At 39.5% G+C, this 22,620-nt stretch overlaps 3 protein-coding genes across 17 annotated transcripts; 2 read left to right on the top strand and 1 right to left on the bottom strand.

Annotated features, from left to right (window-relative positions):
- The first annotated feature begins 631 nt into the window (after positions 1–631).
- Positions 632–3,466, top strand: prxl2c (peroxiredoxin like 2C). Of its 2 annotated transcripts, XR_009925041.1 has the most exons (7): positions 632–899; positions 1,217–1,285; positions 2,049–2,102; positions 2,197–2,302; positions 2,396–2,530; positions 2,627–2,962; positions 3,003–3,466. XR_009925041.1 is itself a non-coding variant. In XM_062417115.1 (6 exons), exons 1-6 carry the CDS (start codon positions 717–719, stop codon positions 2,755–2,757), a joined length of 678 nt encoding a protein of 225 aa, XP_062273099.1. In that variant the 5' UTR covers positions 632–716; the 3' UTR covers positions 2,758–3,466. The 2 variants fall into 2 exon arrangements, 1 of the variants encoding a protein (XP_062273099.1); XM_062417115.1 differs by having other exon boundaries at positions 2,627–3,466.
- A 249-nt stretch (positions 3,467–3,715) lies between these two features.
- Positions 3,716–17,730, top strand: cdc14b (cell division cycle 14B). Of its 14 annotated transcripts, XM_062417105.1 has the most exons (17): positions 3,718–4,006; positions 4,907–5,032; positions 5,189–5,279; positions 5,982–6,057; positions 6,941–7,033; positions 7,176–7,252; positions 7,595–7,661; positions 7,742–7,892; positions 7,990–8,220; positions 8,399–8,537; positions 8,685–8,850; positions 8,955–9,052; positions 13,674–13,721; positions 13,814–13,939; positions 14,948–15,107; positions 16,611–16,676; positions 16,897–17,730. In XM_062417105.1, the coding sequence occupies exons 1-16, from the start codon at positions 3,898–3,900 to the stop codon at positions 16,632–16,634; spliced, it is 1,782 nt and encodes a 593-aa protein (XP_062273089.1). In that variant the 5' UTR covers positions 3,718–3,897; the 3' UTR covers positions 16,635–16,676; positions 16,897–17,730. The 14 variants fall into 14 exon arrangements, 11 of the variants coding, with proteins under 11 accessions (XP_062273087.1, XP_062273096.1, XP_062273089.1 ...); XR_009925037.1 differs by having other exon boundaries at positions 14,948–16,676; XM_062417106.1 differs by having other exon boundaries at positions 16,611–17,730.
- Positions 17,731–18,114: 384 nt separating this feature from the next.
- LOC133979358 (intracellular hyaluronan-binding protein 4-like) lies at positions 18,115–21,995 on the bottom strand. Its single transcript, XM_062417870.1, has 9 exons — positions 21,719–21,995; positions 20,987–21,128; positions 20,393–20,460; positions 20,281–20,353; positions 20,130–20,201; positions 19,946–20,026; positions 18,995–19,169; positions 18,447–18,635; positions 18,115–18,220 (listed from the first exon to the last, which is right to left on the bottom strand). Exons 1-9 carry the CDS (start codon positions 21,993–21,995, stop codon positions 18,155–18,157), a joined length of 1,143 nt encoding a protein of 380 aa, XP_062273854.1. The 3' UTR covers positions 18,115–18,154.
- Between the last annotated feature and the right edge of the window lie 625 nt (positions 21,996–22,620).

Consider the following 22,620-nt stretch of genomic DNA (forward strand, 5'->3'; position numbering starts at 1 on the left):
TGCTTTAATCAACTTTATCTACTGCCAGTGGCGATTTTAGACCATTTTTATGAGTGCTCAAGCACCCCTAAATTTGATCTCAGCACCTCTAAAAATAAGTAAATAAAGATTATTTTATACAACTTTAATTATTTTGCTAGCCTGTCTGTTAGAGATGGGACAAACACGTATGCTAGAATTTCATTGCATTATCTGAACCTCCGTGTTTTTTTATCATGCATATGACCATACATTTTTTTTAATCTTGTCTTTATCCTTTCTGTAGAAATCTGTGATTGTTTATTCTGAACCATTATTTTAATTATTATTATTATTATTATTATACACTATAGTAGACCACTCTACTATGCATTAATATTTCTTGTTGTAATTAATGTTATCCAGTGAAATGTGTAATTTAGCAGGGGGCTTGAACACTTGCAGGTTATAGTATGTCATATTCTCATTAGGAGCTGAGCCCCCCTAAAGGTCTGACCCTAGAATTGCCCGTCTACTGCTATTATTTTTCAACTTTCTTTAAATAACATTTTTTTTGTCCTCTCTCTCTCTCTCTCTCTCTCTCTCTCTCTCTCTCTCTCTCTCTCTCTCTCTCTCTCTCTCTCTCTCTCTCTCTCTCTCACACACACACACACACACACACTCATGGGCGTGCATTTCCAGCCAGCCTGAACGGCAACTCCCAAAATAGCAGTGCAAAGTTGGGAAGACTCAAGAAAATGGCTGAAATAGAGTCACCAATAACTCGGCAAGTAACGAGAGAAAACGGGGAAAGTGGAGGCCCTCTGGTCGATATTCGCCTTGAAGACGTCGAGGATTGTTTAATTTACGACCGACATGGAGTTGCTTTTCCGTTCAAGAAATTATACCAAGACAGGAAATCGGTCATAATTTTTGTGCGGGTAGGGGAACAACTTTGTCTGCTTCAGCCTTGTTGATAATTCATAGCCTGCCTAGCTCTTTCAAAAACATGAGCGGCTTAAGTTTGGTAGAGTTTGAGGAAATATTTCTTTATGAAGGCTTCAGTAGCCAAACAGGTGGGCCTTTTGGACAGATGCCGAATCAGCGAATTCCCATGCTATGATGGAAATGGAAGAATGGAAAAATCATGCCCATAGGTGAAGACAGAGGGCTGAATATTATCTTGTAGGTGCAAGAGTGTTGAAAGCAATCTAATATCTGGCATTTCTCTTTTAACCTGTTTTAAATGTCTCTGCAGAATTTCTTGTGCTACAGCTGTACAGAATATGTGGAGGATTTGAGCAAAATACCCAAAGAAACACTACAGGTCAGTTATTGAGCAGGAATGTGCTGGAGGGATTTAAGCAGTGCTGGAGAGTAACTATACATTCACTCAATTACTGAATTGCTTGTAAAGCTAATAAGCTAACTAATAAAGGATGCTACTCTACACTTTCACTCCTCTACATTTCAGAGGGAAATATTGTATTATAGATGTCTGTGAGTGTTGATTTTTCCTTATAAACCTCTCACATATAGTTGCATTTCATCAAATGTTAAAATGATTCAATATTTCATCAAAAATCAAAGATTAGAGAAAAAGTCCAAAAACTGAAAACAGATTTGTGTACCAGAACTTTGTTTTTTCTTATTTCCTCTCCCATTAATCATCTCATGACCCCTCAGATTATCTGGTGAGCCTTTGGAGGATCCCAACGGACTAAGTTAGCTTACTGTATATAAACTAGTTGAAACTAGCTCCACCTCCAGCAGATCCAACAGTAACATGCTTCTTACACACTGATGCTTCAGTATTAACAACCTAATGATGTCATATATAATAATATGTCAGTCAGAGGGACCAAACCACTACTTTTACAGCAAAACTTTAACTACTACTTTTGCCGAGTATTTTTACATTGCTTTATTGGTACTTTTACGTAAGTAAAGGATCCGAGTACTTCTTCCATCCCATCACTATATTTAAACAGCCAAGTTGCACATTTTACATGCAAATCAGAGATAATACCCTTTGGGATAGTCAGGGAAACTATAAATATGAAATCATGTTTTTTGCAATTTTTTTGCAGGATTCTGGCATTAATTTGGTTGTGATTGGCCAGTCTGCCCATCATCATATAGAGGTACTGTAAGTAATTTTGTAATCCTAATGAATAATTTAAGCACACCACATCTTTTTTTCTGTTATGCTGATTCAGATTTCAATCTCTCATCTAGCCATTCTGCTCGCTAACGCTGTATCCTCATGAAATATTTGTGGACCCGGAGAGGTGCATTTATCAAAAGCTTGGGATGAAAAAGGAAGAGAAATTTACAAACTCAGGTACTGCATTTATATGAGTGCAGAAATCCATGTCAGTATACTCTGAAGTTGTAATTAATGGAGAGCAGTGTTTTTCTGTGTTTATGTACAAAGCTCACCCAAGTCCCCATGTGAAGTCTGGTATCTTTATGGGCCAAATGAAGAGTATATGGAGGGCCATGACTAGTCCTGCATTTGACTTCCAGGGTGATATGGATCAGCAAGGTGGAGCCATAATTGCAGGACCAGGTGAACACTCCTGTCTCTCTCAAATGTCCTTCTATAGCTATATCTTTGTTGCGCCACTGTGCTTTTTTAATCCATCACTGTTTCTTCTCTCTGCAGGCTCTCAAATCCATTTTTCACATTTCGACATGAACCGCCTGGACCACATGCCCATTAATTGGCTCCTGCAGCTCGCTGGAGTTCAACAGACTCTGGACTTCAGTGATAAGCCAAAGATCATCCATGTGTAGCCAGCTGGCTGCCTGAAAGCGAGCCAGTCCGTCTATGCTTCACCACACATTACTGTTATAATCACACGTACACAATGCAAACATGTTGCTCGTTTAGTTAAATGTCACCATTTTGCTCCGACAAACCATTGAGTAATAACTTGGCTGCCTTGCCAAAACCTTGGCTAAGTCTAAAACACACAGTCTAGGCTAAGCATGTGTTCCTGTTCATTCTCGAGAGTAGTTTCTAACTAATAAAATCTAAGTCATAGTGGCGTGCTAGCTTTTCCCAGAGCTTTCAACTGCACAAAGCTTTGGTAAAAATCTAGCAAGTGGACTGAGCAAGTTCAGTCTGCTGATGAAGACCTTGAGATGTGGTGAAAGCAACCAGAAAATGCTTGCAAATGAACCTTTAGTTATAGTTATTGTCAAAATACAGTCTTAAATCCAAAAGCATGAGTGATTGGGTTTGAATGTGCTACTTTTAAAAACATGTTTTTATTTCAAGCTTTGTACATTTTCTACCTTTTCTATCAATTATTTTTCTGTTACATATGTATATGTTTAAATACATTTGTAGTATGATGGCTTTGTGGTTGATATTCATGAACACTTAATAATAGGTCTAATACCAGATGCACTGATGTTAGCCTTATCCCAGTCTTCCTGCTGTATCTTGGATCCTTATAATCACAGTGTCTGTTATGTTGTGAATAAAGTGTAATTGCTATGTCTTGGCTGAATTTGTCTGTGTAATTTCCACAGCTGAGGATTTAAACAATAATGCATGGTCATGACAGAGTAATATTCAAACCGGATCCAGGATTACATTCCCACATTATCCATACAGCTGCTGCATTTGAACAGTGAAGGGTGGGCACTGGACATCTCATCCTGATACGTCACATGCAGGGGATTCAGAAAGCAGAAACCTGCCCCTGCTCATAGACGTCACCACCATCACAGAGGCTGGAGCAGACAAGGCGACTGTGCACATACACACACACACATAGACACACGCAGATACAGATCATCCGCTGCAGGAGCAACACGGGCATGCCAAAGTAACACAGCAAAAAGAAAAAAACGGGGACAAGCAGAAGAATAGGAGGCCTGTTGCAGCTGCTAAGGAATGTCCACCGTGCAGACCTGAGGTAGAAAATGAAGCGCAAGAGCGAGAGGAGGCGAGCCGAGTCGAGGAAAAAGCGCTGTGCAGCCCTGCACAGCTCAGAGGCGGAGCCTAACTCTGATGTTTACATTGAGATTGCAGGTAAGAGGGTCTGCAGAATAAACCCTGTCAACTTTCAGCCTAGTTGATACATAGGTGGAGACACAGCTGGGTGCGCGTGCAAATACACTGATGTTTAAAATCACCAGGGTGTAGGCTGTGAAAGCTTTTTTTTTTTTTTTTTTGCAGCTTTTGACCTAATATGGCGACACCGTCTGTCCCTTTAGCGATAATGCACTGTTTTTTGTGCAGATTTACCAAAGCAGTCTGCAGACTAAAATGCACAATAGCCTATCAGAAAGGCTTTAGTAGTCTTAACCAGAGTAAGAAAATGCATCAGAAGTTCGCTTGTGCGCATGACATTGTTTTACAGTGTGTGTAAGTGATATGCCTGTGTACTGAGAGGCTGAGTGGTGTATTCGTGTCATAAATATCGCACATAAACCACTGTCACTGTCGTCTAAGGTTTAAATTTGATCATATTTTTTCCTGCTTTCATCCTTGAGCTGCTCAAATCAGAAAGAGGGAGGTACGTCAGAGTGGAAATCACGCATTTGACTGGCTGCGGGTTCGTCCTAGCAACCGCTTGGCAACGCTCCCGGGGCCTATCATATGTCTCCAATAGAGAACTTTAAACTGGAGGGGGCGTGGCTGAGCGTGATTGTCAGCTCTTTCCTCCAATCACGTAGGGCCCTGCGACTCTTGCAGCCAATAGCGTTTCGCGGAACAGCCCCTTGTAGCTGAGGGGAGGGGCCAAAACCAGATCATTTTAGCAGAGTGCGCACTTGCACACGAAACTCCCTTCCCTCTACGGCGTGCCAAATTTCTTCTTCTTGATAGCGAAGTCAGGGTTTAAGAAGCACTTTATTTTTAAACTTTAGACCTTAAAAAAAACAAAAACGTATTCATTATTTAATCTTCGCGTACACTTTTTTTGTGTAGACTTTACTCAGTATGCGCAAATCCTCTTGAAGAAAAACAACCTTTCTCTGCAAAACGTCATGTTCAAAACTGCGGGCAAGATGACCGCGGACGATGTTTCGTCCAGATGTATTGAGTTCATCAAGGGTAAGTTGCCAGAAAAGACATGCAATAAGTAGTTATAGACAAAGCGGAGTTGCTTTGGTGCAAATGAGAGACAGCAGAAGTCTGTGTGAATGACAAAAGCAACTAACAGCCTCTGTATTATGCCACTCACCCACCCCCTCCCCCTTCTCTTTCTAGATCAACTATATTTCGCCACACTTCAGCAAAAGATCAAGAGCACAACTGAACGACACTGCTTCTGCATAGATGAAGAGCTGGCCTATGAAAAGTAAGTAATCACTTGTATTCCCTATTTGCATTTAGCCTTGCTGCATATTGTATTATATCTAAGGGCTTTGCTCCATGTGATTGCAAGGGCACTTCTTTAATGCACACACCCTGAAGTTTGTCACACCCTTCTCAAAGATGCAACTGAGTAGCTTTCCATCCAATCTGGAGTTGGGTTTCGTTCTGCAAAAGATTTCAGCAAAGCTTTGTGCACTGCTTTAGATAATATGTAAATTTAACCACGTTAGTCCTGGAGGAAATCCACATAACCGAAAGGCAAATAGAGGCACATTGCCACAGCTACTGTAGCAGTTCCAGTGTGGAGGTCGGGACAGTTTCAATGGCCTCAGGAGAGGACATGACTGACCTTTCAGAGCTGAATTTGTGCCAGTGGTAGAAAAAGACCTTCTGTCAATGCAGTTTTTTTAACCTTTACTGATTGACCCACCGTAACATCAAATGGTTCCAAATATAGTCTTTACTCTGTTTTTTTTTACTGTGTCAGTCCAAAGTAGATGATTCTATCCAGTGAAACGTCCCCAGAGACTGTAGCTGGTTGCATAAATAGCCACTCTGACACACACTTTTCTTCCTCTCTCTCGCTCTCTCTCTCGCTCTCTCTCTGTCTCTCTCTCTCTCTCTCTCTCTCTCTCTCTCTCTCTCTCTCTCTCTCTCTCTCTCTCTCTCTCTCTCTCTCTCTCAGCTTCTATGCGGACTTTGGTCCCCTCAACCTGGCCATGTTTTATCGCTTCTGTTGCAAGCTGACAAAGAAGCTCAAGGTAAAGTAAACCCCCGCTGTTAATTGCACCTCCTGGTGCCGAGAATGGGATGTAAAAGCCAGGTCAATCAATAGCTATTTATACCTGCAGTATGTAAACAAGACAAAGTAGGATCATAGTATTTAGCACGCCTATCAGCAGTACTTTACTACTATTTATAGTTTGATTTAAGTCCCTTGAAATATTTTTGTCCCTTTTGTTCTTAGGATTCAATTATTTTGTTTTAGTGCTTAAATTGTAATATTAATGTCAGACAATGAAAGCATGTCTCAGTCTTGTTAAGTGATTCATGGACTCTGAGAACATCAGACACGACAATGGAAATAAGTCCAGGACTTTATCGTTCTACCCCTGAAAGAGTCTCACATGTTGTACTTTGTATTGTATTAGAGTGTCAATTGTCACACCCTAATGTGCCTTGTTTGTGTCAACTTGTGAAATCACTGTTCCTCTTTGTGGAGGCAGCGTGTCTGTGTTTGGCACATGACCTGATCTTCAAGGCTTTTGGGCACAGATTTGGGCAGCAGAAGTTTAGGCAGAGATGATTCAGCATCACTGCAACTTCTTATTGTTGTCCCATATTTCTAAAAACTCACCAGTGGATGTGCTGTTTGCCCAACCTTGTTTTAGATTACAAATTATGTTTATTGGCATTCACCCCACCACCTATGTAGCATCTTTGAATTTAAGGAATTTAAGTTTTTTGTTGTTGTTTTGTTTTTTCCAATGAAGAATTCACAATTTTGTCTCACCTCTATAGATTGTCTTAGTTACCATATTTAGTGGAACATAACTTTAATGTGTACTTGTTAGATTTTTTTAGTAAAAGAAATGAGTACAGCATGACATGTCAGTTCATACTGTTATCAATGTCTTTGCACAGTCCATTACACTTTCAAGGAAGAAGATCATATTTTACACCTGTGGAGACCAGAAGAAACAAGCTAATGCTGCCTATCTAATAGGCTCATATGCAGTAAGTAATGTCAACACGTATGTTCCATGTACTTTGTGTATTTGTATTGTACCTGCATTAATCAGATAGATGGGGGGTCTTTTGTATGCATCAACATGTAATACAAGAGGCACTTGCTTATTGGAGAATTTTGTATTTTAAGGTAATGCACCTTAACATGATGCCGGAGGAGGCCTACAGTCTGCTGATGTCAAGGAATGCAACATATATTCCATTCAGGTAACTATTTACCATCACCTATACAGTTTATATTTAACACTTTGCTTAATTTATCTAGATACAGTATATTATTATAACTTTTTCAATAGTGATTGAAAGGACATTTTTTTTAAATAAATATTCAACACAGAATAAGGTTTCAAGATCAGCAGAATTATAAGTGTCATGGGCGAGTGACAGAAGGTATAGGAAAAACTCCTTTTGTGAGTGATTTTAAAACAACAAAGAGTGTTAGATGTGAGATAGCATTTGTATTTTAGCCAGTGAAATGCTTTAAGAGAAATAAAAATTCTGAGTATGTTTGTGCAGACAAAAAACATCAGTCTATTTTATGCTTCACAGAGATGCTTCGTTTGGAACCTGCATGTACAATCTGAATATCCTAGATTGCCTCCGTGCCGTTCACAAGGTACATCATTGTAAGATTTATTTGTTTTTGTTTGTTGCTATGTCATGCTCATAATGAGATTCCTCTCAACTATCTACTAGGCTCTGCAGTACGATTGGCTCGACTTCTCCAACTTTGATGTGGAAGAATATGAGCACTATGAGAGAGCAGAAAATGGCGATTTGAACTGGATCATTCCAGGAAAGTTCCTCGCATTCAGCGGTCCTCACCCAAAAAGCAAAATAGAGAATGGTAAGTTAAATTTACATCAGGTAATTAAACTGTCTTTTACTTCATTTCATCAAATCTTAAACTCACAATAATGTGTTATTTTTTTTTCTTTCCTCAGGCTACCCTCTGCATGCTCCTGAGGCCTACATCCCTTACTTCAGGAAACACAACATCACTAGTGTCGTCCGACTCAACAAAAAGATGTATGATGCCAGACGTTTCACAGAGTCGGGCTTTGAACATCACGACCTATTCTTTGTGGATGGGAGTACACCGACTGACTCTATCGTCAGAAAGTTCCTCAACATCTGTGAGAACGCTGAAGGAGCCATCGCTGTCCACTGCAAAGGTGAGATGAGACGAGAAAAGATGACCCACGTTCACGCTGTTGATGTGTCCTTCTATATTGGCCGATTGCAGTTAGTGCAGGATACTCTTAACAACTCCTGCAGCTGCTGTTTAACCGTGTACTGTATCCTGTTTATTGCACAATTTCACACCATCCCTGCTTTTTTTCCCCCTCTTAGCCGGTCTCGGGAGAACTGGCACTCTGATTGGCTGCTACATGATGAAGCATTACCGCCTGACTGCTGCAGAGGTGATAGCCTGGATACGGATCTGCCGGCCTGGGTCCATCATTGGACCTCAGCAGAACTTTGTCGAAGAGTAGGTGTATACACTCAAGTAGTGTTTTTAAGATGTCACTATTTTAGCTTGCTTAAAAATATTGTATATTGCTATTGTCGTATATGACCTTTTTTAGGGTTTATTCAGGGTTTATATTCTCATATTTTGTTTAATTTTGTACCACAGAAAGCAGAACAGTCTGTGGGCAGAGGGAGATATTTTCCGGGAGAAAATGCTTAATGAACAAGAGAATGGTAAAATGGCTGTAACCAGAATCCTATCTGGAGTTGATGACATAACCATTAACGGGAGCAACAAGAACAGAGCATCCAAGAAAGAAGAAATGGAAATGGTGAGTTTCCAAATGACACTCCTGACGTGTTTGTAGGTTCCAAGTTTGCTTCATGATTTTTGAATGACACTTTTTTGTTTTTGTTTTTATTGCTTTATCAAAAGTATAATGATGAGGAGGAGAGAAATGGCCTCACGCAGGGCGATAAACTGCGAGCCCTGAAGAGCAAGCGACAGGCCAGATCATCATCAGGGTCGCTATCGTAAGTACCCAGGCAGCCTTGCAAGTCTCATCATGCGTCACGCCTATGTGTTGTAGTACTGTAAAATCAGCGATGCCTCTCTTTTTGTCAGTCCCTCAGATCATGATATATGAATAGTAGTAGTTCATTTCATACGATGAGCCTTCTTCTATCCTCTAATCCTCATATTTAGGACCGTCAGATACCCTGTTTGTTAGGTTTTAGGCATGGCTGCTCTCCCTTACCCATACCATGGCAATTTCATTCTAATACCATCACTTATTGATGAGTTAAGGACCCAGGCACTATCTTTGTAATACTACAATTGTTGTTTTTTGTGTGTTCTTTGGATTAAATGGCACCACTTGCAGATCAAGAGTAACATCCTATTTTCACCTTTTTATAATCTGAGTTGAGAGGATAAACAATATGTCAAGGAAGTGTCGAGTCAAATATGAAGACGGAGTGAGGCAGACCTTTTGTTTTTGAGAGCTAGATTGGCGTTATCTGACACACAATCTTCTAGGAAAAATACTTTTTGTTACAGGCTGGATTTAGATGTGGAAGTGAAAAAATAAATCTTAGAAAGTAGATATACTGCTTGGATTGGTACTTTGTAAATTGTGTTGTTCAGTCAAAAGTTGTGGAAAAGTAGTCGGCCAAAAAACAACAATATAGAGCTTGCTAGTCACTTATTATTTCAGTGTCTTTAATTTGTTGGCTCCTTTCTATTACAAGTTTGTGTGTATATTAAAATTATAGGGGACTTCAGTGTCAGTAGCACCCATGCGGCTGTGGGCAAATGCCTGTAACACTGAAAGAGTTGAACATAAAACAGAGGATGGCTCCTTGACTCCTTAGTCTTTGCTCTGCAGTGAAAGAAGTGCACTCTTCACGGCTTGGCACTTGCAAAATCTGAAACTGATAAACTTTGGTAACGTCAAGAAAAGGGAAACAAGCATGGCATTAAATGGAAGACCAGAAAAAGTTGATATAGCTGGTAGTAAAAGTCAATATGCCATGTTGTTATGATCGCAAACCACTCCTTATTCTAGTTTATTTTAGCTTTGAAGAAGCAAAAGAGCTGGACAAGTATAACATGTGACTAGCCAGTTTTATCATTGTGTTCCAACAGGAGGCGCTAGACCGCTAATGCTAACCCTTCCACTGTTATCTGAGCAGGAAGGACACTGATACAATTTTGTGATTCCCTGTTCTTCTTCATTTCTGAGCAGATCAACCATGTGCCATAATTAGTGACAGTCCAAATGATTTTTGTCCATGTAAATCTGGCCATGTGAACGTTGCGTGTCAGCGTGGCTGAGAATGGTTGACTGGCCTCTGCCAATGTACCCATATGGCTTTGGCTTTTGTTGTCCCATGTCAGGCAGGTGGTAGTGTTCTGCTGCAGCCTCATGGGTACGGCGTGGCCGGTGTGTTGCCTGCCGTTGAAAAGATAGCAGAGAGAGAGGCAGAGAAAGAGTGGGGGAGAGGAAAAAGAATAAGAGAGGATGTGAGGTTTTGTATGATGGAGGTAAGTGCACGCCACTTCCTTTCAAGCTGATATCCTCTTCCTGTAGAACCGGTTGCTATGCCAGTGAATGGTATGGCTAACGGTATGGCTGATTGAAATTGTTCTTTTTTTTTTCTTATTCCTCTTTCTTTCTTTGGATGACTGTGGTGTGAAGTGGACATGCAATTAGTGGATGCATTACATTTAAGTCCTTCATTGTCTGCCTCTCATGGACACACTGAGTTGTTCTGCTTTGATATCGAGGCTTATCTGAGATATCCTCTAAGTTACAGTAAAGCTCTCAAGTTGAGCATGCTGTACTTGCTTACAGCAGCACCAATTATTCAACTAATCACAGTTTTGCTTAAGATCTGGATTAGTCGAATTAAATGTTTTAGTGCTTGGCTTGCACTACTGACTTGGCACCATTCAAGAAAAAAAAAGTTTGACTCTTGGTCTTCGTTCTGAGCTGCAGTAGTTATTGTTTATTTAAGTAGCTAATTTGTCTGATCAGCCATTTAAGCTCTAAGTGTATTTGGAAATTGTCAGTAGGAATTGGGTCTTAGCATCATTTCATTAGACTGAGGTATACTGTGAGTTCATTAGAAACTTGAAGGGCACTGTTCAGATGGTAAATTCCCCTGGATCTGTGAAACATGTGTGAGCTTCACACAAGGTAGTGGGATAAAAGTGGGTTCTTATCTGTTCTCAGGAGGGAGACTTTCTTGCACTTTAGACCACATGCCTTATCAGTGTACACGTTGCTAGCCCACCAGGATCTGAAATTAACACCCACCAAGCATCAAATAGCGAGTAAATATCGGAAAGCTATCCGCCATAGTAGGTGTACCAAAATAGTAATGTAATAAAATATCTTGCATAATGGCTCGTAGGGAATTACTCATGTTTGTCCCTAAACAGTGTTGACCCATATTTTATTTTTTAGGCGTGTCTTGAGGAGCACTCGAGACGGTCTGAGGCAAAGGAGTGCCAGTCACAGATCTCAAGTGCTCCTGGTTTCACAGCAGTTTTTTACAATATGGGAGATCAACTACTCAACATTACAGCTCTACGCTAAATTGTCACTTGCCGTCAGTCTGCTGCTAGTTACCGTTAATTAGTTATCGATACTTTCTAATCACAATGAAATTTGTATATGTGACACAAAAGGGCAATTTATTAATTTTGCTGGTAAAAATATGTTTGGTTAGTGGATTTTTTTAATCTACCCACTTGGCAGGTGAGTCTAAGTTAATTTCGGACATTGATTGCTACGTAAACATTAACTTCTAGCTGAACCTTTACTATCTGCCTCCTCTGTTTGTCTTCTTATGTAACACTGAAGTGCACGTTGAATTTTCAGTGACGATTAGAACGACAATTATATGAAAACTGTTCTTCATCTCTTCTGCCTTTTCCATGCATGGCAACAGGCATGGCACCCTTGGACATGCACGCATGGACATGCGTCTGTGTTCAATCTATGTTTGTGTCTAACATGTAATAAATGTTGGGCCGGGTTCACTGTCTATTGCCTGTTGTTTTTCCATTGCTTTTGTGACTGGATCAGTGTTTATGTTTCATTTGAGCTTTGTTTACTAGCTTTTCTTTGTTAAGTGTTCCAATTAGTAAGATCTGATCATTTAGAGACATATTTATATATACTTAGTATTATATATATATATATATATATATATATATATATATATATATATATATATATATATATATATATATATATATATATATATATATATATATATATATATATATATATATATATATATATATATATATATATATATATATATATATATATATATATATATATATATATATATATATATTGGCAGGCAGATATCAGCTGGTATTTAATGATCACATATATCTATTAGCACATATGTATATAGAGATTAACAGCATTTGTTAAGTTTTGTTAAAATGTTTTCTACATGACATTTTTCTCCTTTTGTTGTTAACTGTAAAATAGTCTCCCACCCAACATGCTGTACATGTCACAACTCACTGTCAATTATGTTTGTTTAATGTAAATTATGGAATATCAGCCACTACAAAATAACTCTAAAACTAAAACGTCTGTGTGTCAAAATGTCCACAGCGGTCAGGTTTTAAGTATGTGCTAACACATCAGAGCAAGTGAAGAGCAAAAACTTGCTGATATGACTGTTGAATGCAAGGCTCAATGAAAGGCATTTAATCGTATCCAGTCCCAGTGGAAAACCTGAACATCAGAGGCTTTGTGTCCTGCCCGGACGTCTCTTGTCTCTCCTTCCTTTTTTCCCCCCTTTTTTTTCCGTTTGCTCTTGTTGTTGGATTTGTCCTCCTTTCAGATGGCTGGTAGCCATGCTGCTCTCCTCCCTGTGTAGCCTTGCCCTGTGGTGGATTGTGTATGGCTTCCCTTCTTCCATCCTGCATTTCTGTATAGACGGGTTAGGATTTCAATGAGTTCCACCGCCCGTCAGCCCCCAAAAACCTGTCCTGCCCCCCTTCTGGAGCTCTAACTGAGAATGCTGTAAGTGAGCCCCCCTGTCTCTCTTTAATTCCCAACCCAAATCAGAAATCTATTCAAAATCATCTTTGTTACTTTATTCTTTGTGCAAGCTCAGTTAACTTTGAGCTGACAAGTGGAGTCAGTCTTTTAAAATCTAAAATCAAGAGAGGCTCCTGTCTTGTCCTTTTCACCTGTTTTTCAGCACATAATGATTTAGTAGCAGACTGTTCCCATCCTCCATCATCCCTAAACATCATGCTTTGCTTGTTATTGTGTTGACTGAAGATCCAGTTGTCAAAAATAAAAAAAACATCCAGAGTTAAGTCTTTTTGCTGAAAATGATAACGTTCTGAAAAGGCAAATCAAGTCCTCCTTAAGTTCTTTAGCGCCACCCTCAGGCTGTTTCTGGTACTTTCTTGGCTTTACTAATCAAACCTGGCTGCTGACGCTGCAATCTAAGCAAAACTCTTAAACTGTCAGTTGTAAAACCTTTTTGCCCATCTCCATAAAACTTTGCCCTCCTCTGCCTCCACTCTGATCTGCCATCTTTCACTCTGCTCTCTGTATATATCAAATTTACACACATTTTTCCTGTCGTGTTACCTGTGTTTTCACAGACAAGAAGAGAATAAGATTCACACCAGGTCATCATCACAGTCCCTGAAGTAAGGTTTAGTCTGTATGTGTTTCAAGCACTGCTAAACATACTGATATAAGATATGCTAAAGTCTAATTATGTTATCTTTCTCCTGTGCAGCAGGGCCATCTTGCAGGCCAGTGTTCAGGGCTGTAAGGCCAGTGTCAACCCTTTGGCTCTGTCTGATCACTCAGACAGCAGGAAGAGGACCAGAACCTCACTGCCAGCCAACGGAGTAGCAGGCAGGTTAGTAACTGCATTGACTCTACATTATTATTTACACAGCATTACTCTAATTGGGCAGGGCAGATCAAGGCTGAAACGTCTGATGCTTTTATGTGTTTCTGGTTAAAAGGCAGTTAGAACAGGCAGATTTCAATTTGTTCAGTAATGTCTCAACTTTGTTTAAAAGTAAGGAAATACACCTCTAGCCATCTCTAAGGATTTATGACTGTTGTAACTAAACTATATTTTATAATTTACATCGTTTTTAAATTATTGTTTCACTTATATCAATGAATATCACACATCTAATACACTTTTGTGAAATGACACTACAAACTGTTTTTTCCAAATAATATTAAACACAACATCGTATACATTATTAAGAATATCAGTTAAAATTGGGTGTAGACATTCATATTGATGTATTGAACATTATTTTAACACAATCATTTTAATTCTAAGTCCATTTACTTTCCCTTTCCTGTGAATTTCAGCTGAATTTTGCAGTATTCATCAATAAATGGACTGTGTTCAGTTGTCATGGAGACAGCTGAGTTGTCATTATGTGACCCAATCATGAAACTTAGCTTAAAAAGTGAGAGGGAGATGATAAAAGTAACTGTGACAAAGTCAGTAACTCCTGTGCCTTTGTCTCTCAACAACTGAGCCAACTCAATTTGATGATGAAGACTGTTATGATGTGTGGTTAAAAGCTCTGGGAAAAAACCAGCATGCTGATGTTGAGTTGATAATTTTGTCAAATTAAACAACTTGTCTGTGTAGCGAAAACTGCGAACACAAAGATAATGAGCACCACCCTCAGTATTGGACATGCATTTCAACTTTTTAAAAAAATATTGTATGTTTTCTATTTACTACATTATCAGGAACCTAATTGACAGTTAGACGCTACATTGTGTGTTTTTGTGTATTAAGATGTGACGTTGACACGCAGTTGAAAAGCAACCAAGAGGCTATAGCCACTCATGGATCCTTGTGGAGTCAATTAACAGCTTCCCTTCTCTCTAGCAGCTCCCTGTGCCACACCAGACTGGTCAGGTCCCTAGGCAACTTGCATGTAGTGGCTGGCGACAGGGACCCAATGTGTTGGGAGCCATGTGGCGGCCACAGAGACACAGCCAGTGCCCCAGCCAACACATGCAATCTCATCAACTTAAACATGGCACAGGCAAGCTCCCTCAGACCCACTCTGAGCCAAATGGAGGCTCTGGATACTTTTGCACACAAACTCTGATTATTCTTTTTATGAAGACTTCTCCTCTGTATCCTCCAATTGGGGGAAGTCATATTTGAAATGGTTTCTTTTAAATTTTGGCAGCAGTGGGATGATTTGATCTGTGTAACAAAGTTAAAGATCAAGTCGTTAGTGCCTGTGAATCCAGCCAAAATCCAGAGTCTCAGTATTCTCTCCCTCTTTCTCCTCTGTGCTCATGACAGTGGTCATAAATAATCACTTAACGTACTTCGGCTGGGCTGCATCAACAAGGATTAGACAAAATTGAATTGTGATTCAGATCGTTCTCAGTCGGATGTTTTTACCAGGTTATGAATAAGCAGGATTCAATCTCACTTTTAAATGATGGTTCGTTGAGGAAAGATCAACAGACTTATTCGAAATGATTAATGGATTTGAAAGATTATTTTAAAATATGAGAAATTACTTTTCCTGCTGAATCTGGCAACTTTTGACAAATGTTGAGGTTAATTTGCCAGTGGATATCCTAATATAACAGAGTGGTAAATTAAATGAAAAATAAGAACAACATTTAAATTCTAATATAACCAAGAGAAGTAATTTATTGTTTTTTAGCTTAATGTGTAACATAGGTAATATAGATTAAAGGTGCCCTGTGGTGTTTCTAGTCAATAAACAAGTGTTTATATTTAGCATTTTTCAGCATAAGCATTGGAGTTACCTTTTAACTAAACTGATTGTTTGACTTTCAAACCTTTTCAGGTTTTTAAAAACCTGCATTGCAGAATCAATCCATAGTCTTTAAGGCGGAGCTTCCTATCGGTGCAGTTACATGCAGTCTAGCACGGAGGGAGAATGGGCGAATAGTATCATTTCTTATAAGGCGTGTCCATGAGAAAATATGAGGGGCGTGGGTTTGTAAGCAGCTGTTCTTGCCACCGTTCAAGCAGCTATTGTGCATTTGGAAATCCCTTGACTTCGACAGGTGGAGATCTTCAATTGTCTGGTATGACAAGACTGATTGTCAATAATCAGTAGTTAAACCATGATGGTGCAACCCAGCCAAGTGTCTTCTTTACTATACTTTCACTATACTATACTTTACTATTCATCTTTACTGTATCTAGCCTGACTTTGTCAAGTACTATTTTGTTCCACTTTGCAAATTAAAGACAGGAGTTACTAACATTTTATAAATCTGACGCTGCTTGCGCAGCACAGTCAGCTGACCAAATGAAACTCAACCTGCCTCGGTCTCGCTGCACTTCCTTCAAGTGTCTTTCCTTGCATCTTTACTAAGAACAGGGAAGTTGGGAGTATGACTGGCTGTAGCTTCTCCGTTCTCTGCTGCTCACCGTGTCTTTCGCCTCTGGGCTGTGATCACCACTCTGTAGCAACCTCTGCATCCTTTTTTAACTGCGGCTCATCTGTAATGTTTCTCTTTCCTCCTCTGTTTATATTTCTTGCACACAACAGACGCACTGTCTCCAGAGGACGTAAAGCTCGCAGCTCTTTGCAATCAATGAGATTTTCCAGGCTATGGTATCTATCTCCTTTTCACTTTCTGTCGTCCTGTTTTTGACATTTTCTTCTTTTGAATTTGTTATAAAGCGTTCGTAAAAGCATGTTAGTGATTTGCATAAATATTGATTGCATGAATGATAAAAATGTTGACAGATGAATTGAATTGTGGATAGTGCAGTGTACTTCTGTGATGTCCATCCCTTTTTATTTATGCTTCCTTTCTCTTTTTCTTCTTTAGTCACTCTATACCCAAAGCTAGAGCTCCTCTACTTCGGTGAGCACATGGACCTGGAAACCCTGAGGAATTTTATGTTAAATCCAACTTCTATACAATACTCTTTCAATAGATTTTGAGAAGATTAGAACTAATTTTAACCAACGTGACATAAATCATTTATACATTGTTTTGATTACGAGTTATTTTACCCATAAGGCACTTTCGTTTTTATATATTTTTAAACACAGCATCATGAAACAAAAGCATATTCTATAATCATTGCCTGGTTGTTCTTACTTATCAAAGCATGTATTAGCAAAAATCAGATTGAACCGCAACTGTTAGACCGGCATGTGAATGTGTGAAAATGAACACTGTGCAGCAGATATTTTTGTTTGTACAGCGCGAGAATCACATTTGTAGATGGATGAATCCAGGAGTGTGAAAACACCTGGTGAAGAGCTTAAGATAAAAACCTGCTCTTTGACCTTCAAGGCTCATGTTAAAACAGGAGCTTGGATCTAAATGAAATAAAGTATTGCAGGAATCCATCACAAGTTAAAAGTACAGTACTGTGCAGATTTGTACCTTCATTCTCTTGTCTGGCTTGTATTTTTATTCCTTTTTAAATTTACTTGTGAAGCTTTTCAGCTACTGCATTTCAAGACTGTAAATATGTCCACATTTGATATACTCAGTTTCTATTTTGTAAATATTTTGTACTATGTTTTAATCATGCTATGAAACAAGTCAATGGTCCTGAAGGGGCCTTGTCTTACTCATGTTCATAATCCACTAAATACTGGCTTTGAGCACATAGAATCATACTTTTTAAATAAACTGTACTCCCCAGTTTTTTTCTGCCTGTTAATATTTACACCAATATGCTTCAACTGTAAAAACACCTAGATGTCTTTCCTCTCACTGACAAAACATTGTTATCTGAAGAAAAAAAGAAAGGTCTCTTTCCTGGCTGAGCACAGTTAGACAAAAAGACAACACAACTCAAAGTACCCAAATTGATCACATTCCTGGCTTTCTTTTGGTAAAATTATCCCCGTTTTGAATAAAAGAAATCCAGCTTCATGATAAACTTGCAAAAGCATTTATTCTCCACAAGTCAAATGCTGAACGGTGCCTTCAGTGCAATGGAACAATAAATCAAATACAATAAAACCCCAAACCTTAAGAACAGCAGAAACATGAAAACTGTTTTCCAGCAAGTGTTAAGTGCAACCCATTTTCCCCACAGGAGCTAAATGAAGACAAGTGAACTCTGTTATCTTCCTGCTGATAGTGCTGGGAAGTCTTCTGGGTCATCAGGGTCAGGAGCTAGTTCATCTCCCTGGAGGGAAACAACACAGCCATTAGCATCAAATTTAGTGATGTTGCACAAATCTTGAGGACTTTTTTCTAATATTCTGGTTGATTTCCTGTGGATTATATTGTTACGCTGATGATTTTCTGGTAGTCTGAGAATTAATCATGTAATTAAGTGAGCTCACATTTTGTGTCCGGAGAAAAGATTTGACTTTTATCTCATTAGTGTGACCTAAGAGTTGAGAACATACCCTCTCCAGTATGGGTTTGGGTCTCTCTGGGCGAGTGCTCGGACCACCTCGTGCACCCCTTCCTCGACCCCCTCGGCTAGGGCGCCCAAGACTCCCAAAATTGATGTCAAGGAGGGAGGTGATGTCATTCACAGACCGGCGGAGGAAATTGCCCTCATCCTCTATGTCCTCTATAGGCTCCTTGACGCTCTAAAGAGTGGAAGAAAATGCCAAATATAGTTAAGTGAGGCTGTGAGTTACAGCAAAACTCACAACAGTAGCCACCGTGTAAAAAGGAGAAGTTTGCAACAGCCGGCTAGTCATCATTTTTAGCTTAACTGTTGTGCCCATTGCTGCTGCTTTAACTAATTTTATTGTTCACTGCTAACAGAACCAAATATAGTTCAGACAACTGTAGCTTGATTCACTCATTGCCTAATTTACACTTCTGTCATAGAGAAATGTAAACAACTGATTTTTAAACTACACATTTATTTGGAGTTGCGTTTCTGACCCTCCAGCTGGCCAAAGTCTGTTTTTGGTCTTCACTAACTCATTAACATACTCACCTCAATGCGCTTTGACTGGTGGATGACCTTGGCTTTGGAGGGAATCTTGTTCTCTGCTTTGCGGATATTAAACTCTGCCTTGGGACGACTTGTCTCCTGCAGGGCCTTCCACTCATCAAGGGTCATCTCCATGGCAAGCTGGACCACCATTTCTCCGTCCTCCTCTTCGGTTGCTCTATCACAAGAGAATTAAGCTGCGTCTATCAGTCCATTTTATATTGATGTTTTATCTCTAAAATGTGAGTCTAGTGTGACATTGCAAAATAAAAAATACGTTTCCAGCACACAATTCTGATGAAAGAAAAAACAAGCCAGAGAAATATACATTTCACTGGCATATTTTTGGTAACCAGGGGCATCTATGAAATGTACAATTTGAAAAGAGGGGCATAAATCAATTTGAAACATTGGTGTAATCTGACTAATCTAACTTTTTCAAGTATTTTCCTGCCACAATTAGTCGATTAGTTGAGCAGAAAATTAGTCAGCATGTATTTAATTGATCTGATCTAATTAATTGTTTAAGTAACTTTCAACGGAATAACAAGGATTTGCTTTTTCATATGACAAACTGAATATATTTGAGTTTTAGACTATAGGTCAGACAAGACGAGACACTTAACATATCTTAAATCATAGTTGTCATTTTTCACTATTTTCTGATCATTCATAGATTAAACGATCAATCAATAATAAAAATACAACAAACATACATGAGGCAAAATATTAGGAAAACATTAATATAATAACAAAAACTGAAAATGTATCAGCTTTGTAAAAGTTGAATTTGCGGCAGAGCTGTAGTATTGGATTGCACAGGTGTTCCTAATAAAGTGCTCTGTGTATTTTACCATTTACTAGTGAACTGTGTCACCCCCTGAATAATCTGCTACTTGGCAATGGGGCTGTGATTGCGATATTTTTAAGAAGTTGCTTGTGTGTGTTACTCACAGATTCTGATTCTCTTGCTCCGCTGGTACTTGCGGTTCCTCTGATTTGCCCGGAGAATCAGATGTCACCTCCATTAATTCACTTCACAAAACCAAGGGGGACAAGGACAAACAGAAACACAACTTTCTATTGTGCCCACATTTAGAAAGAGATATTTACATGTTGCTGATGAAAGTTCACCAACCTTGCAGCTTCGTCAACGCAGCCCCAATTCCAGGGTCCTCTGCCTCCACGCTTCTCCTCAGGGGAAATACCGCTGCAATTAAATGTTAAAAAGTGTAAATATGCCTTTATGAGAAAAGCAGCATGTGCAAGTGAACAGAAAAATGGCTTACGTTCCATTGTGACGATCATATTCTCTTTTGCCCCTCAGATTAAAGTTGTCTGGGTTCCTAACGTATCCTCCTCCTCCTCCACCTCCACATCCACCTCCACCTCCACCTCCACCTCGTGCTCCTCTCCTTCCTCTTGTCCCTCCCCTGCCTCTTTGGTCAGAGTCTGGATTATAGGAGGGCCTGGGTACCAATACAATTAAAACTGAGTTTATTCCTGTGACAGCTGCTTCATTTCAAACCCATCTGGTGGCATGCTGCTCTGGAGGTGCATCAGTGGTTGTAAATCATATTTTTAAAAACTAATTGATGAAGTGACATCACTTAATCAGTGACAATAAAAGGGAAAATTGTTCATGCTAAAATGTCTGCAGTTAATAAGTGAAGTGAGTGAAGCAGCAAGATCCCTGAGTGTGTTGAATTGAGCAATGGTGCCTTTCATTACTCATGAATTTTATTTTAGAAGTAAGAATGTGACATCTTTAAAAAAAAAAAATAAAGCATAGTTAGGGAAGATAAGGGGGATGAAATTCCCTTTCTGCACCAAAAATATATCCTTGACTGTATGAAACAAAATCATTTTGAGTTTAACATTTTAAAGAGTTGACAGTTTGGCAAATTTTAATCAGTAGTGGCAACAAATGCAGACTTGTGGAAACCAAAATGTTGTGAGTTGTGTTTTGGCCTCAGCTTGTATGAGCTCACATACTTAGAAATGGGAAACTCCTTAGGGTACTCCTCTTGGTTAGCCCTACGCTCCCTGAAAGCTGCCACCCTGGTGCCTCTCCGGGCCTCCTCACTGCCGTCTCCACTCTCGTTCACCGGTCCAGCATGGGCCTGCTGCTTACGAACTGGGGACAGAAAGTAGGTTATTGAGGCACACTGAATTTATTTTGAGTTACATCTATTCATGTTTGGCAAATCAAGCTCAAGGACTTTTGTTTTAACCACTGATTTACAAAACCTACTCATTGGCAGACTACACAACACTGTTAAGGCAAAATATCTTGGCATGGTATTGCAATATTCCTGTTACTAAGCTGTGCCTCAAAATTGACATTAAAACATTATCCAGCTCCTACTCTCAAAAAACCTCCAACCTAAACATTGTACTATTATCAATAATACAGTCCCTAAATGGTTTGATGATGACATCTTGGTAAACAGTTATTGTCCTATGATCATTGGAGTGTTCCCATCTTTGGAAAAAAACTATTCAATTATAGACAGTTTTAAAGTGCAATGCAGTTATTTGGCTTTAGATGACCCATGGCGTGCAGTGAAACAACACAGCAACCTGGAAACCCACCCTGACAGCATGCACATGGGCTGCAGCCTCGCTGACCCTGCACCATCAGCAGCTGACACAGCCCAAGCAAGCTGCCCACTTTTGGCAGGACTATCCAATCTAGAAATAGTCGCAGCTGCCAGAATTATGTGGATGTGGGGTGTGTAGCGATGCTGCGGCCAAGCTGTCTAGCTTTACCTGGAGCAGAGTCTACAGCATCCGACGTGATGGGAACACGTCTGTCCTTCTGGGATTCCTTCTGGCCGGGTTTTTTCTGCTTTACATTCTTATCATCGTTTTGCTTTTTCTTCTTCTTTTTTTTCTCCTTCTCCGTTTCCACTTTGTTGATTAGGTCGAACGGGTCAGCCTCGTCGTCCAGAAGATTTCCAAACCTGTTCGCCACAACGCACCCGTAGGCGTCAGGCAGCATTTTAGCCTGCGTATGATGATGAAGGGGGGGAAAAACACAAGCAGAGCTCAGAAAGCTGGTTTCCTCTCTCACACTCTTAATATAAACGCTTATCAAATGACAAAATCCAAAAAAAAAACATTAAAAACCCACCGTTTTCCTGCCAAGCTGCAACAGAAAAAAGCTGCAGACGGTCCTCCAATGTCCCCACTAAACTTCCAGCAAACGCCCGCTGCAGTTTGTCGACACTTTTTAAATGTCCGCACGTGTGGAAACAAGCGACACCACGCCCCTGTGCTCATCAATAGGCTGTCGACTAATCAATATTCATTGAATTGATGTGGCTGCAGTCCTCTGCTGCTGTTCATTGCTTAGTCAGGTTCTGCAGACGGAAGTGGGACGGGAACTGAAGTTGAGAGGCAATTTATATATATATATATATATATATATATATATATATATATATTAAAAAATAATATTAATGATAACAATAATAATTTAAAAAAAGAAGAAATACATATCGTTCAATGCTACATTTCCATTTTGAAAATAGTTACATAGCTTAAACTATAGCAACCAAAGATAAAAGCTATTGTTACACTAGAATTTGAAACAATGTTATTACACTCACCGGCCCATTTATGTT

Source organism: Scomber scombrus, chromosome 4 (genome assembly GCF_963691925.1).
Source record: "Scomber scombrus chromosome 4, fScoSco1.1, whole genome shotgun sequence".
Classification (NCBI taxonomy): Eukaryota; Metazoa; Chordata; class Actinopteri; order Scombriformes; family Scombridae; genus Scomber; species Scomber scombrus.

Bases quoted from the DNA above. Each gene is read 5' to 3' on its own strand.
- cdc14b (XM_062417101.1), top strand. From the start codon at position 3,898: ATGAAGCGCAAGAGCGAGAGGAGGCGAGCCGAGTCGAGGAAAAAGCGC. The intron at 6,058-6,940 runs GTAAAGTAAACC...GTCTTTGCACAG, and splicing joins AGCTGACAAAGAAGCTCAAG to TCCATTACACTTTCAAGGAA. The intron at 13,722-13,813 runs GTAAGGTTTAGT...TCTCCTGTGCAG, and splicing joins TCATCATCACAGTCCCTGAA to CAGGGCCATCTTGCAGGCCA.
- LOC133979358 (XM_062417870.1), bottom strand. From the start codon at position 21,995: ATGCTGCCTGACGCCTACGGGTGCGTTGTGGCGAACAGGTTTGGAAAT. The intron at 21,129-21,718 runs CCACATAATTCT...TTCTGTCCCCAG, and splicing joins CATCGCTACACACCCCACAT to TTCGTAAGCAGCAGGCCCAT. The intron at 20,027-20,129 runs GTTGGTGAACTT...GGTTTTGTGAAG, and splicing joins TGCGTTGACGAAGCTGCAAG to TGAATTAATGGAGGTGACAT.
- prxl2c (XM_062417115.1), top strand. From the start codon at position 717: ATGGCTGAAATAGAGTCACCAATAACTCGGCAAGTAACGAGAGAAAAC. The intron at 1,286-2,048 runs GTCAGTTATTGA...ATTTTTTTGCAG, and splicing joins TACCCAAAGAAACACTACAG to GATTCTGGCATTAATTTGGT. The intron at 2,103-2,196 runs GTACTGTAAGTA...TCTCTCATCTAG, and splicing joins CTGCCCATCATCATATAGAG to CCATTCTGCTCGCTAACGCT.